The 19,180-nt window shown below is 40.4% G+C and overlaps 1 protein-coding gene across 7 annotated transcripts in view; it reads right to left on the bottom strand.

The window, feature by feature from the left end:
- Positions 1-2,091: 2,091 nt before the first annotated feature.
- Positions 2,092-19,180, bottom strand: part of DZIP3 (DAZ interacting zinc finger protein 3) — a 107,950-nt gene continuing 90,861 nt past the window's right edge. For all 7 annotated transcript variants that reach the window (XM_004706463.2, XM_045286172.1, XM_045286173.1 and 4 more), the window contains 9 exons: positions 19,046-19,149; positions 16,464-16,551; positions 13,421-13,522; positions 9,284-9,409; positions 7,718-7,857; positions 6,297-6,417; positions 4,793-4,933; positions 4,601-4,702; positions 2,092-3,034 (listed from right to left, as the gene is read on the bottom strand). In XM_004706463.2, the coding sequence (XP_004706520.1) occupies positions 2,924-3,034; positions 4,601-4,702; positions 4,793-4,933; positions 6,297-6,417; positions 7,718-7,857; positions 9,284-9,409; positions 13,421-13,522; positions 16,464-16,551; positions 19,046-19,149 (1,035 nt within the window). In that variant the 3' untranslated portion in view covers positions 2,092-2,923. The remainder of the gene's footprint in view (positions 3,035-4,600; positions 4,703-4,792; positions 4,934-6,296; positions 6,418-7,717; positions 7,858-9,283; positions 9,410-13,420; positions 13,523-16,463; positions 16,552-19,045; positions 19,150-19,180) is intronic.

Below are 19,180 nucleotides of genomic sequence, written 5' to 3'. Positions count from 1 at the left end.
AAAGGGCTCTAAAGTCTCTGGTAGTCTACAAGGCCACGAGCTTGCCATTTAACAGATGTAAATGCTGTCTTCCTAGATATTTTCCTTCGCATTTTCCTATCCATTCTCAATACAAAAAACAAAAACAGGTTTAAGGATATGTATACAGAAAAAAAATTTGAAATGACGATTTAAAGTAGCTTTTAAATACATGTTCCCCAGAATACTGAACACTTAACTCGGTTAAAGTAAAAAGGCTAGGAATTGTATTGACGGTAATGAGACCACTCTGCTTAGGAAGAGACTGAATTCCACAGAGCAAGAGTCAGGGACATTTCATGGGGGATAATAAAACAAATAACCAAGCTCACTGTCATCAAGCTGTTTCTGACTCATGGAGACCCTATAGAACAGAGTAGAAGTGCTCACGTGAGTTCCTGAGACTGGGAATCTTCACGGGACTAGAAAGCGCCGTCTTCATCCTGCGAAGCAGTGGGTGGTCTTCCACTGCTGAGCGAGCAGTCCCATGAGTAGCCCACTCTGCCACCAGGGCTCCCCAGGGGCAAGAAGAACCTGAAACACACAACTCGGTTGGCAGTTGACACACTGGGATCTTGACAAGAAGGGACTTCCTGTAGCAGTACCTTACAGGGCAAGCCCAACGTGGGCCTTCCTATAACAAGATGATCCTACAGTAGGTCATCCCAGTAGTGCGAGAATGCAAGGCAATGGGCTTCGAGCACATCTGTGTCTTTCTTAGCGTGGTTACAGCAGGTATCGCTAGGGTACATGCCACTAGCGCGGCAGTCACTAAGGTTAAGTACTTCCTTAGAACAGGCTGTTCAAGCAGGACTTTTCCTGTGGGTAGTCCCATGGGAGATTTAGATCAAGGTCGGGGCTCCTCTTAGGAACACTGCTTGAGCATGAGAAAAACCATGTCCTTCGCTACGTGGTTACATCTGCACTGATAAATGGCTGTTTCGGTGAAAGCAAAAAAGACCTCAGAACTCAAGCCAGCCATTTCAGATTTTACCAGGTACTTCCATTTTAACCTACCAGACACATATTTAAACTGAAATACACACGAGAAAAGATTTCAATCAAGAATGATTTATTCTTTCCCAAGTATAAATGAAATTACAATTGTACACATGAACTGAAAAACATTTTTGTTACATAGTCATTTGCTGTATGATCACAATCTTGGGATGCTAGACAAGATATGACTACTAAACCCTGTAAATTCTTTATTCTGTGATGGTAAGACAGTCTTGGAATTTTACATGTCTAGTGTATTACCTTGTTTCATTTTTTCACATTACAGTTCATTCTCATTATATAAGATCTAACTAAACAGAAACATCTAACTAAACAGAAACAAAAGCTTTTAATAGTGATTTAAAGTAGTGTCAGGACACATTTACAATCAAATATATAGATAAAATGGTGTGGCATTAGGAATCATTTATTCCTTTCTTTAAGTTAATGAGTTTGACACAGTGAATATAAGCTATGGCACATTTGCATTACATGTTAACTCTGAGTTCTTTTACTTGTGAAGCAAAACATATATACATCACTTAAGCATTTACACAACACAGTCTTCAAAACAGGTTTCTCATCTATACAACTGAGAGTTCTCGGTGACAAGCTGTAGATATGGAACTTAGGCCAAGGATATCAACTCTGCCATCAGAGACAACCACAGACATACGCTATAGTTCCCTTGCTCAGATCAGAAATGAAACCATACAGTTTTACGGCAGAAATAAATCTCTCCAAAGTTTAAATGATTAAGGTCCAAAGTTAGCATATTTACAAGTAAACACAGGGTCTCAATTATTCAACTGAACAAGTGATTTACTTTGCATATGAACTCCTTCCCTATGGCTTTCTGAACTGGGAGTACTTATGTAAGTGCTACGCAAATGACTGGGACGACAAAGACGAAACCCAACATGTTCCCAGTGTATGCTAACAAATGTTCAACAATCAGCTGCTTCAGGGCAAAATCCCAAAATCAAACTCTCTGCCATTGAGTCAATTCCAACTCATAGCGACTCTGTAGGGCAGAGTCGAAATGGACCAAGAGTTTCCAAAACTGTAAGTAATTTCTGGAGTAGAAAGCCTCACCTTTCTCCTGTAGAGAGGCCAGTGGTTTCAAACTGCTGACCTCACAGGATCCACTACACCCCAAGGCTCCAGGTTCACAGGAGAGGAACTATTATTTATCACATTTACCAATTTCTATAGTGTGAATACTTCCATGACAGAAGATTTTTAAGTTCTGAATGATTTGACAACCGACTAGCAAGCTTTCTGAATCCTTACAAGTAATCTCTCACAAACCAAATACTAGCCAGCTCCAACATCACATTCAAAGGCCCCAACCTTAAATAGCTCTTGATCTCTACTTGGGTGTCTTTTTAGAACACAGAAAGGAAATGGGGAAAAACAAACAAACAAACAGATAATATTCTATTAGTTGAACTTTGTAGTAAGTAGTTTTAAAAGTTAAAGGGAGTGCTCCACGCTAGCATTGTAATTCTTGCTCATTTTTTTTTCCTTGCTCAAATTTCTTTGCGAACATTGAAATGCAGTATACTTGCAGAGTATCAAAGAGTGAGTGGCATAGTATAAAGGAGAAGGAAATACTTCTACGAGGTACTCTCACACTTATGTTTACATTGGAAGAAAACACCCACTGAGATAGGAACAAACATTCTATAACTTAAAATTCTAGTCTAGTTAAGTCGGCACAGTTCAGTTGATAAGCCTGGAGATCTATACTACGCTTTATGTCTGCAAGTTTGATAGAATTAACTTGCTTCCTTTGCACAGCTCTGAAGAGCATGCTGCACACCACTCACACTATCGACTCATACTGAAAGAAAGAAATGTTGGCATCTGAACTGAACTTGCTTAGCACAGTCACCCCTTTGGATCAGATCTTGGATAACTGCCGGCCGGAGGGACCAGGGAATTCTTCTGGCAGGAAGACATGGAGTCTGCAGGTTGGGCATGTCCCCTGCTGTATCAGCCACGGTTGAATGCACTGAGGAAGCAAAAGACCCATGTCAGTCTCTAAGATTCAGATTAGCAGAGGTAGCTGTTATACAGGGATCCCAACCAACGTGTCTTCTGCTAGATCTTAAAGTCCTATCTGGCAGATCAATCGGTCAAATGCTACCGTCCTGGCTCCTTCCCTGAGATCCTCTGAGCAGTCGGGCTGCTAACCACAGACCACCTTCTTTCAGCTATAATAATGCTACTCATATTCGCACCTCGAAGAGCCAATCCAGATTTTCAGAATAATCTCAATGGTTTGGGAAATGGATTGTAGTTCTTGCTGTTAAGGATATCAGAGAGAGTTGCTATACTTCTATTCTCTCTCTGCTTTATTTTATAATAGATTCTTCACATTTCATAACCAAGTAAAAATCATGACTAAGCATACAGGAGTCAAAAATGTCTGCTATCACGAGCATATGGATTTTAAGTTAAAATTACTAAGCGAGGGATATGCTTTCCAGATTGGTCCTTCCTGGGTAATGATGGGAGCATGCCTTGTCCATGACATTGATATGAATACTGGCTCTCCTGTAACCAGTAATGTTTCTCTGCCTGACTACAGGAAGGCTAGGCCAGATAAGAAAGGATTAGGACTAGGCCGTATATATGAAGCCTATCAACTTTGACCCTAGAAAGCAAAATGAATAAAATACTTGCTTTCTATTCAATGGGCAATGACAACAAAGTAAGCTTTATTTAAAATCTGTTCCTAAATGATGAGGAATTTAAAACTACAAATGAGAATACCTAGTGGTGAAGTATCTTTCCTAGAGATATTTCGGGATTGGTCATTCTGTACAACTCTCTTTATATATCAGACTAGATATCACATATACTTGAGGCAATGTTTTACTGATATGGTCTGAATGAACTAGCTATTGCTCACTTCCCTGAGGAACATTTCTTGTGTAAGATTATTGTTTCCCGTGTTAAGTTACATCTCTGCCACAGAAGACTTGGAACATAAATTGTGTATCAATAGTTCTTGCACAGAAGCAACAACAGATATTAATCTATATGAATGTCACGAATCTACAAAAGATATACCAGCATCACATTTTTCTAACCACAAATGCTCATGTTAAGCCTGGGCATCTTCCAAGATAAATCTGGGAGCCTGGACAGACTGCTGAGATAAGTCTTAGGCTTTATAAGGGTAGGGCATGATTAATAGGTACGAGTGCAGGTTTTTACACAAGGACAGTGTTTGATATTCACGGCAACTCAAGCTCAAGTAGCACTGTTGTTAGTTCTGCCAGGAAGTGTGCTGTGTCACCAACATTCCTCCCAGCCTAGTGAAAGGAACGGTCTACTCTGTGTCATTGAAATCTCAACATTGGTCACTTTTCTTCTAACGTGTCTGGAGAGATCAGGAAGCATGGAGTAATCCATGGCTAGCCATAAAGCAACAGGTTCTTGTGTGGTGCCCACAAGCCCACCGTCACACCCAGTGAGAATGCGGGACACAGCAATGGATGATGCCATCTACCCATGTGAGCGGAGGTCAGGCGCTAAGCTGGTTAACAGTAAAATATGAAAAATCAGTTACTTGAGCATGGAACTTGTGAGCACAGGGTAAAACAGAGAGGTTTTCTGCAGAGAGATTCTCATGACAGATCACACAAGGTTCCTCTTCGTCTTCATCTTCATCCTGGAGAAAACACAAGTGAGGTTAATTAAATCCAGCTCATTTATTTCCCCCAAATAAAAATTTGCTCAGAATCAAAAGTTCCATTCTCACCAAATTATTGGCCCCTTCCCATGTGTCAGAACCTTGTGAGCTGAGGGTCCCCCAGGCTGGTTTTGGGGACTGGGCAGCATTTGGCTGTGGTGAATATCTGGGTGAATCACAATTCCCACTCAGTGCTGATTCATCTTGAGTCTAGAAGTAGGAAAACTATACTTAATTTTTTATAAACATGTCGAAAGGGTACAGCTCTCAGCCATAGCCAGCATCTCTAACCATTGGACACTTCACATTCTCAAGACCCCTCACAGAAACCTCCCCACCTCTCTTCACCATTCTGCTGGTGCCACAGCAGGGGTGGGGGGTAGTACGGGCTCCTTTTAGACATAATCATTTATTTCTGTCCCAAAAGTTTATTAACACGGGGTTCCTTTGTTTTCGCTCTCTCTGACTTTCTTCACCTTCTTGCGTGCTGCATGTCTGTCCTTGGTCTCTCCCTCCCTCTAGCTCTCCCTTTCCAATTGCTCTGAACAGTGACAACAGAAGTATTTCGCTTGCAAGGGAGCATAGCAAGAATTAGCAAAAAGTAAAAGTCAGTCAGAATCATGAAAATTCCTTAGAATTTTCAACCAAACTCTTAGAAATTCTTATTTATAGAAGCAGAGCCATGTGATGACAAAAATACCTCTATATGTTCTATTAATTAACATCTTTTCATAAAATTAGTTTTAAGCACCCCCTAGGGGATTCTTTCAGAGTAACCTGGAGTAAATTACAAGGAGACGGTCTTACTTTAGAATCGTTTACTATGACTCTTCTAGCCATAACCATTGTGACTCCGACCAACAACCGTCCTTTTCCTGATGGGTCTCGGGTAAGAAGGTGGGAGAGACACCAGTATGGGTTATATGATTCATCTATGTTAACTGCTAACAGAGCTAACTGATATTGGAAGCCTAGTGATTATAAAAGAAGCCATCTCAGAAGTAGAAAGGTGAAGAGCTCATGAGCAATAAGCAGGTCCTGAGCACGGAACCTCCTTGGATACCAGAGGAGTGGCGGCGGCAGCAGAACCAGGAGTCAGAGTGTGAGACAGAGCTGCGGATTTCCCAGCCCACAAGTTAGTCAAATCCAGTGCTTTGGGGCAGCAGGGTGGCTTATAGAGTGGGATGCCGCTGGGCACTTAATTGGGGGAGCTGGATTTGCTGACCCTTGGAGGTGGAGCTGAGTGCCTTTGGGGTGAGGCTCAGAGCAGAGTAGCATACCCTCTGGGTATTTATTGGCAGCCCTGCAAGAGTTTTGTTGACATTGCCTGAGCAGGGCAGAGGCTGAGGGCCGGAGAGAGGCCTACAGAGTAATAAAGGTAGAGCTTGCTGTAGAGACAGCAGTATTTCTTAAGGAAAGGTTTTCTTTATCATTTCTCAAATTGACGCTGTTGAATTATTTACTCTTAATAGATGAATTATTGTGATTAGAGGCTATCGATTTTCTAACATGATATGGAGATCATTAAAACAGCTAACTCCTAGAAGTGAGGTCAAAGAGACGGCTTCTTTACCTGAGATCTTTCGGGTTCAATGAGCTGGCAAATCTTGCAAACAACTTCATCAAATGTCAGCGCAGAGAACGACTTCCCATTAGCATCCTTCACTTTTTGTAATAGATCTGTGAGCTCTTTTCTGGAAGAGACCAAGGAAGAGGTCTCGGTTATTTCTCCTACTGTCGAGGATGTGCTCTTCAAACAAGATATAAAAGCTTATCACATGATTGATACAGAGCATGTAGAGGTAACATGTCAGATCTCAAATCTAAAAGAGTAACCACAGGTCCATTTGCATTTATGTCAAATCAGACATTTTTTTTATTTTAATTTTTTATTTTTTATGTCAAATCAAAATTAAAACAAAAGTTTTCCCTTAATGTTCTCGAGTGATACGCATTTCCCCTTTTGAATCACGCACCGCCCACAGCCCCCCACACCCCTACCCCAACACCGCCCCCAAAATCTGAATGTTCTTTTGCTCAGGACTAGGACATTCCTTTCTAATGACATCACCATTTGTTTCTCTTTTCTATCAGGCAAATACTTCTATTTTTTGTAACACACAGAAACGGGGGGAAAAATAAAAGGAACAGGAAACCAAAGATTAAAAGCTTTGTATTGATTATGTTTCTTTTCATCTATCTTATTGGTAGGACAAGAGAAGATGAAATATTTCTCTTTCCCAAATGAAGTGTCAGGTGAATGCTGACCTTCTCAAACAACCCTGACCTTGCTATTTACACATTTTGTAAACAGATTTAAAACAACCATTACATCGTTCTATTTTCATTATCTATTTGCTCTTGTAGTATTTAAAAAGACAAAATCCAATCCTGTTGGTGTTTAAAACACTGGTTAAAAACTAGTATCAGTTCCTTGAATATAAGAGCAGATATAAAGAATCTTCATTTCTCTTGGAATAGAATTCTATCCTCTTGCTAATGTCAGAACTGTGAAAGACATACTGAAACTAGGATTTCTTGCCTTTAATTGTATTTTGTAACAAAGAAACTGTAAGGAACTTCAACACAATTAACAACATAGAAAACTAAACCTGATGCTGTGTAGGCTTACTTAGCATACAGTCAATTTAAGATCCACGTTGGCAGTAGGTTATCAAGTTCATTGTTGTAGTTGGTTGGCATTAACACTGCAGAGGTTTACAACTACTTGTACTTTCAGGAGATGAGCAAATCTGAATTAAGAAAAATTATTCTTTTATGATTTAAGTTAATATGAGTATTAGTGAAGAAGCTTGGGTTTTCTACAACACTATCCCATCTTAATAAGATTTCATTTTCTTTATCAAGGTCATGATGCAGAGATGTCTGTGATCTGGGGGGCGGGGGGAATGTTAAATTTCTGTGAAATATTTGTCAGGAATCTATCTAAGGAAATTGCAGCACAGCGCCCACCTCTAAATAAGTACTAGGTACCTGGACTGCTGTGGAAAGGCAGTTTTCAGTCTGTCCACAAGCCTCTCCCAATTCACTGTGGTACGGTCACTCCCCAGAACTGCACCGGGAGACAGAGCCTCCCGCACAGGGGCCGGCACAGCCCAGGCGATGCCAGTCATCTGCAAGGAGAACAGAGCTGCTCGCAATAGGAAAAATGGAACCCATCAGCTTCAAAGACTGAGACTAACATGACATTTCCAAACCTCGAGTGACTGAAAGTAGGCGAAATGAAAAGTGAAGGAGAGTAATACAGATATACATAAACCTTTTATAAGGTTCCCATGTTTTACTGTAACACAACAATGTTTCCAATTGAATTATGTTCCCCCAAATATGTGCTGTAAGTAATAACCTCTATGCCTGTGGCTTTGAGGACTAAGGTGAACCTGACCCAAGACACGGTAATAGTATTTTCAGTCACCTCCTATGTGTGTGAAAGTTGACACTGAATAAAGAAGACTGAAGAATCAGTGCATTTCTATCAGGTTGCGGTGAAGAATTTTGAAAGTACCATGGACTGCCAATAACCAAACATCTGTCTGAGATGATGTAGATAGGCAGAATGCTTCTTAGAAGCAAGGATGGTGAAACTCTGTCTCATGTACTTTGGACAGGTCATCAGAAGAGACCGCTTCCTGGCAAAGGACATCATGCTTGGCACAGGAGAGAGGCAGCAAAAAAGGGGGAAGCCCTTGACTAGATGGTGGCTGCAACAAGGGCCCAAGCAGAAGGGCACTTGTGAGCACGGCCAGCGCTGGGCGGTGCTTGGTCTGTTGTACATATCATGCAGCCATCTCAGTGCGCCAACTTTTGGCAAAAGCAGCATACCGCCCTTGCTCCACACACCTGACTCTCCAGGCCTCGCTCTGTGTGATTCTTTTGGTTTCCACGAATGAAGAGGGACAGGAAAGGACAGAGATTTAACAACATAGAAGAGTTGAAGAAAAAAGCGAGGGAAGGTATTGTCTGCCATTCAAACAGATCAGTTTGAAAAATGTTTCCAAGAATGGAATCGCAGATTTGACAAACGCATTAGGTGTAATGGAGAGTACTTTGAGGGTGATAAGATTGTTTTGTTAAAAAAAAAAAAATTAAATACGTAGCTTTGAAAAAAAAATTCCAGTTTGTTTTGGGTACCCCCTCATATGTGTAAACATCATTTTCCTCTATCTTTGTGGTATGATAATGTTTGTCATAATTCAACCTCTTTGCTTTGAAATCTATGCAAACGTATGCTAAAAATGAATTGTTGATTTAAAATATCAATCTACCTCAAATTGTTGTCTATTACCAAAGTAAATTATAATTATATAAAGCTCTCTCATATAAAATGTAACTTATTTTTTGTATTGACAAGCTTAGCTAGGAATAATTAAAAAATATATGTACCTCACACCAAAACAGTCATTTAGTTACCATTAAATGATCATCACTACCACCATTACCATCATTATCATTCTATCATTTCAATAAACAAAAGAATGTATTCACTCAAGAAATCTACGGTACAATAAAGAACGAATTAATGTGTATGCGGCTCTGTACCAGGGGGGCTCTCGGTGCAGCAGGTGCAGCGATGACTCCAGAGCAAACTGCAGGCATGGGGGGAACCGTGAGTATAGGTCTAAAGTGGGCTTCTTTCACAAGGGGTCTTCCTAAGAATCGCTGCATCTAAAACACACAACGTGAAAACTGTAACAGCAGCTGGACACTTACCTGTTCACATAGGGAGGTAACACTCTAGGCAACACTCTGTACGCATCATGTTTAGAGGCATCACGCTAAACTCATAATGTTTGAGAGAAAACAGTGATTCATATGCAGATATAAAGCATTTAGTACACTCTGTTTAAAGTATGCTATATAGCATTCGCAAACCGTATGACTATTTAGAAAAGCAGAGAGCAGTGAAATATACTGGAAAGTACTTAATGAGAGAAGAATTTGGTTCTATGCCTACTTTTCCTCCTACCTACCTGTGTCACCCTGATTTCCAAGTTATCAATCTATTAAATGAGACTGGATGCATTAAACACTAAGACCAGATGATTTGTGGAATGGCATTAAGAACATCATACATGAAGATAACCAAAGATCATGAAAAACTTAAGAAAAAAAGAAAGAAAGAAAAGATAAAAGTGGATGTCCGAAGAGAATCCAAAATTAACTTTTGAACACGTGAAAGAAATGGTCAAGTAAAAGAGCTAAACGGAAAATGTTAAAAGGCAGCTCAAAAAGACAAAGTCAAGCATTGCGAAGAACTGCACAAAGACCTGGAGTGAGAAAGCCAAAAGGGAAGAATATGCCTTCACGCTTTAAAGCTGAAAGAACTGGAAAAATGCAACCCTTGTATGACAATATTGAGGATTCTATTACCAACATATTGAAAGACACGGGAGCATCAAATAAAGGGATACTGCATGATTCAAAATCAGGAAAGATGTGTATCAGGGTTGCATCCTTTCACAGTAATTATTCAACCAAAAATTCTGAGAAGCTGAATCATATGAAAAAGAATGCCATGTCAGGACTGGAGGAAGCCTCATTGGAGGAAACCTGTGATATGCAAATGACACAACTTTGCTTGCTGAACTGAAGGAGGACTTGAAGTACTTGGCTGATGAAGATCAAGGATTACAGCCTTCCATATGAATCACACCGTCCAGGTAAAGAAAATCAAAAGCCACAACTGGATCAATACACACTATCATGAAAACCAGAGAGAAGGCTGAAGTTGTGAAAGATTTATTTCATTTTGCTTGGATCCATAACCAATGAACTTTTTGACCAGCAGTCAAAAACTCAAACAACATACATACTGCAGCACCCTTTGAGGATTATGGTGGGACTAACCCAGGCCCTAGTACTTTCCATTGCCTCATGTGTCTATGAAGCTGGACAGAGAATGGAATCTGAGCAAGGATGACTAGAGAAGAGATGGCTTTGAATTACAGTGTTGGTGAAACATTTTGAAAGTACCATGAATTGCAAGAACAAACAAATCTGTCTTGGAGGAAGTAGTCACAATGTTCCTTAGAAAGGATTTTGTCTCAGGGACTTCCTTTGACCTGTTAAGAGGAAATCCCAATCCCCAAAGAAGAACATATTTGGTAAAGAAAAGAGACAGCAAAAAAAAAAAGAGAAGAAAAAGGAAGGCTGTCAACAAGCTGGATTGAAAGGATGGGCTCCAACATAACCGGGAAGGGCACAGGAAAGGGCAGCGTCTTGCGCTGTGTGATGAGTTGCTAAGAGCTGAGGCCGACTCAACAGCACCGAACCATAGCAAATGAAAACACTGATTTAGGTGATCTTTAATGTTCTGTCCCACCAATAATGATGCAGACACGTGGAAAGAGGATCTCTAAAAAGTGTTATTCATGTTGGTGAGTAACAAAATACTGGTACTCAGAAATTCCAGAAAAGAACGTAACACACCTCTTCTTGAAAGGAGAAAGGTCCAAAAGACTAGAAGTCACATTTTCACTCTGTGTCTCACAGACTCGCAGGTTTAAAGCAAGTCTTATGAGGCTTACGCTGGACTGGTTCATGGAAATTCCAAAGTGTATTTTGAAGATCTGAGAATTCATTAATACCTGAGATCTAGTTGGAATTACTATTCAAAGAGGAAGCAATACCCCCAAGATGCTTGGACACAGAAGCAGGTGAAGGTAGCCTGTTCTAAAGCACTTCTGTTTATCAGTTTGGAGTTTCTAAAGCCAATTTCTATTTGGAGTAAGGGGAATATGAGCAGAAAGCACAGTTTCTTGTAAGCATACAAGAATATGTCTTACTTCCTGTAGAACTGCAGAAATTCCTTCGGAATTCTCTGTCATTTAATCAACAACTGTCTTCTCAGAGTATTTACATTTGATGATGATTTATCCTGAGATATTCAATAAAAGTAGTGTCATATAGAATTGCAGTTGTATAGAAACTGAACTGAGAAAAACTATAAAAACTGTAGGATTCTGCTTTTAAAACATATAAAGTAACTCCACAGACTTCACTTATTATTTACATTCCTTGTTACACTCAACCATGAGTAGAAACAATAGTTTTAAGTAGAAACAATATTTTTGAGGTTCTACTATAAGCAGAAAGGTACTAGCAAAGGTGACCTGCCCTAAAACATCACACCCTCCTCTCCTCCTGTCCCCAGACATCTTATGACAGGGCCGCCTCCTCCTCTCTCTCTGCCATCAGGCGATGCTGAGTCGCAGCACAGGGTACAGAACTGCCCCTGTGCGTTTCCATCGGGGACTAGAAAGCCCTTTCTTTCTCCCTGGGAGCAGCTGATGGTTTCAAGAGCGGACCTTTAGCAGTTAGCAGCCCACTGCTTAACCACCACATACGTTGGCATCAACTCCATGGCAGTGGGTTTTTTTGCTTGTTTGCTATTTGGAAAGCCGAATGGGTTTACTAGGTAAAAGTACTGTGTCAGAAAGATAAAGGGCAGGATCCTATCTGAAGTCATTTTTCTAAGAGTCTCTGACCCTCAGCAACAAGTAGGAAAAGGACATAAGAGAAAGCTGTCACCGCTGTTAAAGGCAGAAAAGAAAACAAGGGAAGAGAAAGTCTACAGCAAAAGCGGAGGGGTGAAGCCTACAACCTGTTATGTTAAACGGAGATGTCTTAGTTATCTAGGGTGACATGCTGGTGAACTAAGCTAGACTGTGATCCACACCCCCACCCCAAACCCACCCCAAATTCACGTCCCTCCTGGAACTTCAGAACATGACCTTAATTGGAAATAGGGTCCATATAGATGTGATGTGTTAAGATGCGGTCAGACTGGGATAGGGCAGACCTTTCATTGAGTATGACCAGGGTCCTCACATGAAGAGGAAAAAAGACACAGAGGGAAGATGGGCACACAAAGTCGGAAGCAGAGACTGGAGGTATACGGCTACAAGCCAATCAATGCCTGGTGCTACTAGAAGCTGGAAAACACCAGGAAGAACTCCTCTCTCAGGGCTTCAGAGGGATCATGGCATTGCCAACCCCTTGATCTTAGACTGGCAGGGCTGTTGTAGAATAGATTCCTGATGTTTTAAACCAGCCTTTTTGTAGTACTATTCATGGCAACCGAAGGAACCTATCACAAATTTTGGTCCTGAGAAGTCGGCTGCTACTGTAATCAATGCCTGAAAATGTGGAAGCGCCTTTGGAAGCGGGTAACAGAGAAAAGGATGGAAGAACTTTGAGGAATTTAAGAGAAAACATGCAAAGAACGCCTGGGAATAAAAGCTGGACGAAGGAAGGAAGGATTCTCCCCTAGAAGCTTCAAAGAGAAGAACATGGAGTTCTTTGAAATTTGATTTTGGACGTGTAGCCCCCAGAGCTATGGAAAAAATAAATTCCGGTTTTGTAAGCTACTTGGTTTGTCGGACTTTTGTTCTGGCAGCCCTGAGACATGAGTCCAGAGGACACCGGAGAGCTGAGTCTCACTGGTTATCCCTGATAATGTCCATAAGATTGATAAGGTGAGTGAGAACGACTCCCTCTTCAGATATCAAATACATGACTGAAATACAATCCATATTTAGAGTTAGGCCTCTCACAGTCAGCCAGCTATTATTCCAGTTGGGAAACACATGAGACATGCCGCATGCTCAGTGTTTGATACCTTGACCACCGCGTCCTTGTGAAGATGGTAGTTTCTCAAAACCATATCTTTCTTACCAGTATGTCCGGGTGGGGTGGCGGTGGCGGAAGCTGTACTGGAGGCAGAGTGCTCAAGGCAAATCCTTGCTTCACCTTGTTAATCTGTTCATTGTACTGAGTCTAGTAGGAGAAAAACAGTAAGCTGGGTAAAATCAACTTCAAAGACATGTCACAGGAGAATAATTAATGTATAGTTTTTAATAATCCAATAAAGAACCTTTTCAGGATGAAGAACCTATATTTTACAGAGACAATCCTATAGACCAGTGGTTCTCAACCTTCCTAATGCCACGACCCTTTAATACAGTTCCTCATGTTGTGGTGACGCCCCAACCATAAAGTTATTTTTTTTGCTACTTCATAACTGTCATTTTGCTACTGTTATGAATTGGGCGACCCCTTTGAAAGGGTTGTTTGTCTTCCAAAGGGGTCATGACCCACAGATTGAGAATCACTGCTATAGACCGCTATCACACATAAGGGAGCTTCAAAATGGGGCTGTAAAAATGGAATTGAAAGGTAATAGGATTTTTCCTAGAACTTTTTCATGCCCCGCATATGAACAGTTGCATTTTTAGAAGTGTCTCTTAATTTAAAAAATTCAGAGATATAATTCACATCCCTTGTAATAATTTTTCAGTCCTCATAATCTTTAGCCCTCAAACAGGGACCACTGGTATATGAGAGTAGGTTAACAAACACTGATACAAAATCAAATGAGTCCTTATTGAACAAAAATATTAAAAGGTGGAACTACTGTTTCTCCACATAACCTCCATGTAGGTCTCTACACTTCTGAAGGCAGTATGCTAGCTCTCTAACCCTTGCCTGAAGAATTCTGGGCTTACCAATGTATACCACCCCAAAAGAGCAGTTTGGCATGATTAAGGAATTCAAGTTTTATTTCTGTAAATATTCTTGAGTTTTGGGACTCAAAAGCAGCCTGAAAGGGCAAAATCAGGGTGGTAGGGTAGATAGGATATGTTTTACAAATGAAATTCTTTTTTTCTTTATTGGGAGTTAATACATATATCATTCCCTAGTTCAATCACATCGACCAGTATTGTACAATTGATGCCACAACTGGTTTCCAAACATTCTTTTCCATCTTAGACTCCTTGACATCAGCTTCCTTTTACCCCTGCCCTCTCCTCCCCCCCACCCTCCCCGCGACTAAACCTTTATTGTACTTGCTGTCCCTTCAGGTTCATCAGTCCTGGGTTTTGCACACCCAAACACAGGAAAGCATATAACACAAATTCAAGAGGGTGACCCCCAATAACACATCTCAGATAAACCCCAATATGAACACATGAAAGAAAAGACAGAAACAGAAAATGCTGACAACCAGATCAGCCAAGGGTGTCAGAGGGGGCTCAGCTGACAAGGGTTTCCCCGTTCAAGTCAGGCTTTCCCTTTGGTCTTTCAGACTCATGCTCTTGTCGGAAGCTCTTACTGCCTTCAAAGAACGAGCAGGTGCTTGATCGCAATGAAAACACAATTTCTGGAGCAACTGACCTGGCTTTTTCTCATGATGCAGTTTTCATTTTTCTTCAAGCTTCTTCATAATTAACTCTCATGATGGTCCTATTTCTTTCAAGCTGATCTATTAAGATCACCCCTTAAGAGTCCCCAGGAATAGTCTCCCTAACCTTTACAACTGACCTTTCTGCCTTGAATTGAACTGACCAAGCAGGTTATTGCTTTGATTGGGATTTTTTAAGGTTCATTAATGGGTGTTCTACTGAGAGCCATCTACTGAAGACAGAGGCATGTGAAAGCATGCTGTAACTGGAATAAACCTGTGCATGTATGAATCATATGCCTGGAAGCAACACTTTTTGACTTACTCTCGTAAAGTGAATAAAGTTCTTAAAGGATCAACAAGCCATAAGCAACATACTAGCTAATAAATAACGAGTGTATGTATTTGTAACCAAAAGTTTTAAAACTTGTGTAGAAATGTGAGCATTTTTCATTCAATAGCTACATTTTATTTATCCCCAACCCTGTAATTCTAGCCCCACATCTAATTTTCCTTTATTCTCTTGAATTTCTGTCAGAAATAAGACACTAATCCTTGAAGTTTAATACGTTTTCAACATTTCTTGGTATTGTCACAATTTTTCATTACTATATTACTTTATAAACAACCCACAGGATTTAGAGAAAAGAGCTTATAAATCAAAACATTCCAAAATTTCCACAGAGACATATGTTTGAAATAGAACAAGGAACTAGTTCTTTCAAGGACAGAACTTTGAAGAAAAGCAACAAAAATGCTATCACTGAAGACGACCAAAGGAGGAGTCAGGAAGAGAAACAGCGAGACCATGAGGGAAGGACCGGAGAGTGACCCGTGCCTTTCTGACACAGCTCTGCAGGGTTGGGCTTCATGGTTTTGCAGAAAGTATTGTGAAACCACACCAAAAATTAGCATGGAATAATTTAATAGATACAGAGACACACACATCTTTAAAGTAAGGAAGACATACCACCTTAAAACATAAATATAAATGTGAAAAAATTTTAAGCATAAACGTAAGTATAAGCATAAATGAATTATTAAATATTTCATAGGTATTCCTCTAGATTCCCTTTAACGAGGTCCTACTGCTATTAGATCAATAATTACGAAATTGTTATTTTGCATATGGGAGACATTTTAAAAGTTAAGTTGAAACTAATACAGACGGATTTTATTTTCCTACAATTTTTTAAATAGATCATTGGTCTTACCAAGACAAGACATTTCTTTTTTATTAGGACATAATTAGTTTTGAAATGCTAGGTAAACTAGATGTGAGGCACAATTTTTGAGTTGATCGTTTCCTGGGGATCACATAAGGAGCTAGTGAATATGTGTATAAATCTGAAATGTTAGTTACATGTAGCAAATAGAAGCGATTGATCCCAATAGAATATATAAATGATAAAAGCTAAAATGAAAGAATAGGATCTCTCTAAAATTTCTCTAACAATGGTTTTTAATGTTAGATGTTTACACATATCTCACCTGCAACATTCAGCCAATTTACTTTAAATGCACTTCAGGGCTTACCTTGAGGAATGCAATCTTGTTTCTAACATCAATCACAATGGCATTCCAACTATCCACTGCAGCCTTTAATTGGAGTGATTCCAGGTTGCTATTATTGAAAAAAAGATAGATGATCTAGGCCTTTCCTTTTACATTTCATTTAGGTATGAAACATTTCTACTATATTCTCTAGCACATAGGTAAATATTGTAAAGCAGCAACAAAGTTGCTTGAACAACAACTGTTTCCAGCAGACACAGAGGTATAGACAAGCCATATAGCTATTGTTTGGATAGCAAATATAACTTATGCTTCTAGAAGAATAAGTCTTTTTATATCTTGGTGACATCCTTTCTTCGGAGCTAATTTGCAACTTAAGAAACAAATTTATTATTAATTGGGAATTAACACATCTATCATATCGTTCCATAGTTCAATCACATCCAGTAGAATTGTACCTCAGTTTCCAAACATTCCTTTCCTACCTGGACTCCTGGGCATCGTCTCCACTTCATCCCCTGCCCCTGCACACTCCCTGACCCCTCCCCAGAAACCCTTATTCTGCTTGCTATCGCTATAGTTTCATCGATCCTGTGTTTCATATACTGAAAAATGAAAAAAACAAACATGTAACATAACTTCAAGAGGGCAACACCAATGACCTAAACCTCTGAGATACACCATAATACCTACAAACAGAAACCAAACATACAATCCAAAAGTACACAAAATTTTGGAAACCAAATCAGATTTAGCATGCACCATAGGGGGATATGCTGACAAAGTTTTAACCATTCAAGTCAAATTTGGGAATTCCTCCAATTTACTTAATACAGGAACATTCTCAATGATGTTTGAGAATGTTTGGGATGTTTGACTCATCTTGTAAGCTGGTTTGGCACCATCTTCACATGGACACAGGTGACTTATGTGGCACAGAGTGTTAAACATCAGGCTGCTAAAATGCAAGGCTAATGTTTCAAATCCACCATCCCCTCCGTGGGAGAAAGGTGAGGTTATCTGCCGCAATGAGATGGGCAGTGTGGAAAACCCTAAAGGGCAGTCCTACTCTGCCCTATAGGTAAGAAGGTCAGCATGCTTTAGAACAGATGGGGCTGCAGTGTTTGGTTTTCAGTTTTCATATGGCTGTGGTTGGTCTGTCCAGCTTCGTTATAAACTAGAAAAAGGTCTTCTCTCAGGAAAGGCAAATTAGAAAATAGTACCATTCCTGAGATACTTCGATTGTGGCTTTATCCAGTGCACAAATTGCACAAACAACACAAGTTCAGACTATTCATACCCACCAAAAGATTTTACTAAAGCAAAAACACTCTGGCAGCTGTCCTGTGTAGAAGAAATATTTCATGAGGCTTTTCTTCTCTGTTATAATATCCCCCACTCAAGGATCTATCGTCATAATAGCTTTAAAAGGGCAAAGTAAGTTATTAATGAGATTAGATTCTCCTCATAAAATTCTAAAGCCCTATTATCAAGCAGATGGACAAATCACAACAAGGAGTCTCCAACCGGAATGAACATCAGAATATCCTGGGACGCTAGCTAAATATCAGAGATATAATTCTTTCAAATTAAATAATAATCAGGATCATTAACATGGTCATCATTAAAAAGAATGCAGTCTTGGTTCAGGCGGTTGTAACTTAGTTATTTCAGTTTCAAGTTGGAAGGTATGTAAAATCATACTTTTGAGGGGGTTGCTGACAGCCTCGCTACTATGTGACATCCACTCAGCTAGAGTACAGCAGCAAAAAGCCTTTATCGTGATTTCAGATGCCAATGGTGATTATTTCTCCCAAACTATTCCAAAAGTATTTAGCATCAATCATTAGGAGAGAAAATAATTATAAAAACTGTTCTGATTTGCATGGTGGTGGAGTGAAATTTCTTAATATGGCCCTTCTCCCCATTTCTCTGTAACTCCCACCAAATGATTGGGTGTGACTGTACATAGGGCACGTGTAACACTAAGAGAAGGGGGTGGTCAGTTTTCATCACTGACCTGCAGGGCTCACGTCCCTAAATAAATCCTCTTCCTGGCAAGGACTGTCTGTGGGTTCTGTGCGGCTGCTGTAATGACCTATCAATGCCAGCATAGGGGTAGAGTGCCGCGGGAAGACGAGCTGGGGTCAGAGTAGGTAAGGACACGTTTGACCTCTGTCACTTGGAACCAGGGACGCCAGGGGGGTCAGATACGGCTCCTCAGGCACTGTGCCGACGTCACGTCAAACATTAGAGGAGGAGCCGATCGTGAAAAGTTTCCCAATGAGAATGCACCTTGCTTTGTAAAAGGTCTGGTCTTTGTGTACATCTCTGACTGTGACTTTTGATCTATTCCACCCGGAGGAAGGAAATCTGTCTATCAGCAGCTGTGACTGCACTGAGCAGACTTCACAGTGCTGCTGCAGAGGAAACAAAGCCAAAGCATCAAAGCCCCTAAATGTCTTTTGAGGTTTGAAAACTCAAGGGGGCTCCTTCACTCCAAAGGTCGATATCATATATGCAAAACACCTGACGGATTAGGTTCACCTTGGAGCCCTTTGCAAATCTCTCTCTAACCAGGACGCGCAAGAGGGGAAGGTTACCTTGCCGCCATGTGCGTCACCCTGGAAAGCTGGCCGAGACACTCCTTCTCCGTCTGCTCTAGATGAAGCAAAGCAAAATCCCGACGGCACTGCAAGAAATACACCTACAGACGACAGAGAGAGAGAGAGCGAGAG

The sequence above is a fragment of the Echinops telfairi genome, unplaced genomic scaffold (genome assembly GCF_000313985.2).
Source record: "Echinops telfairi isolate 266 unplaced genomic scaffold, ASM31398v2 ScPeMD7_6;HRSCAF=24_0, whole genome shotgun sequence".
NCBI lineage: Eukaryota > Metazoa > Chordata > Mammalia > Afrosoricida > Tenrecidae > Echinops > Echinops telfairi.
The sequence above is the reverse complement of the archived record's forward strand: the minus strand, read 5'-3'. Positions and strand labels throughout refer to the sequence as shown.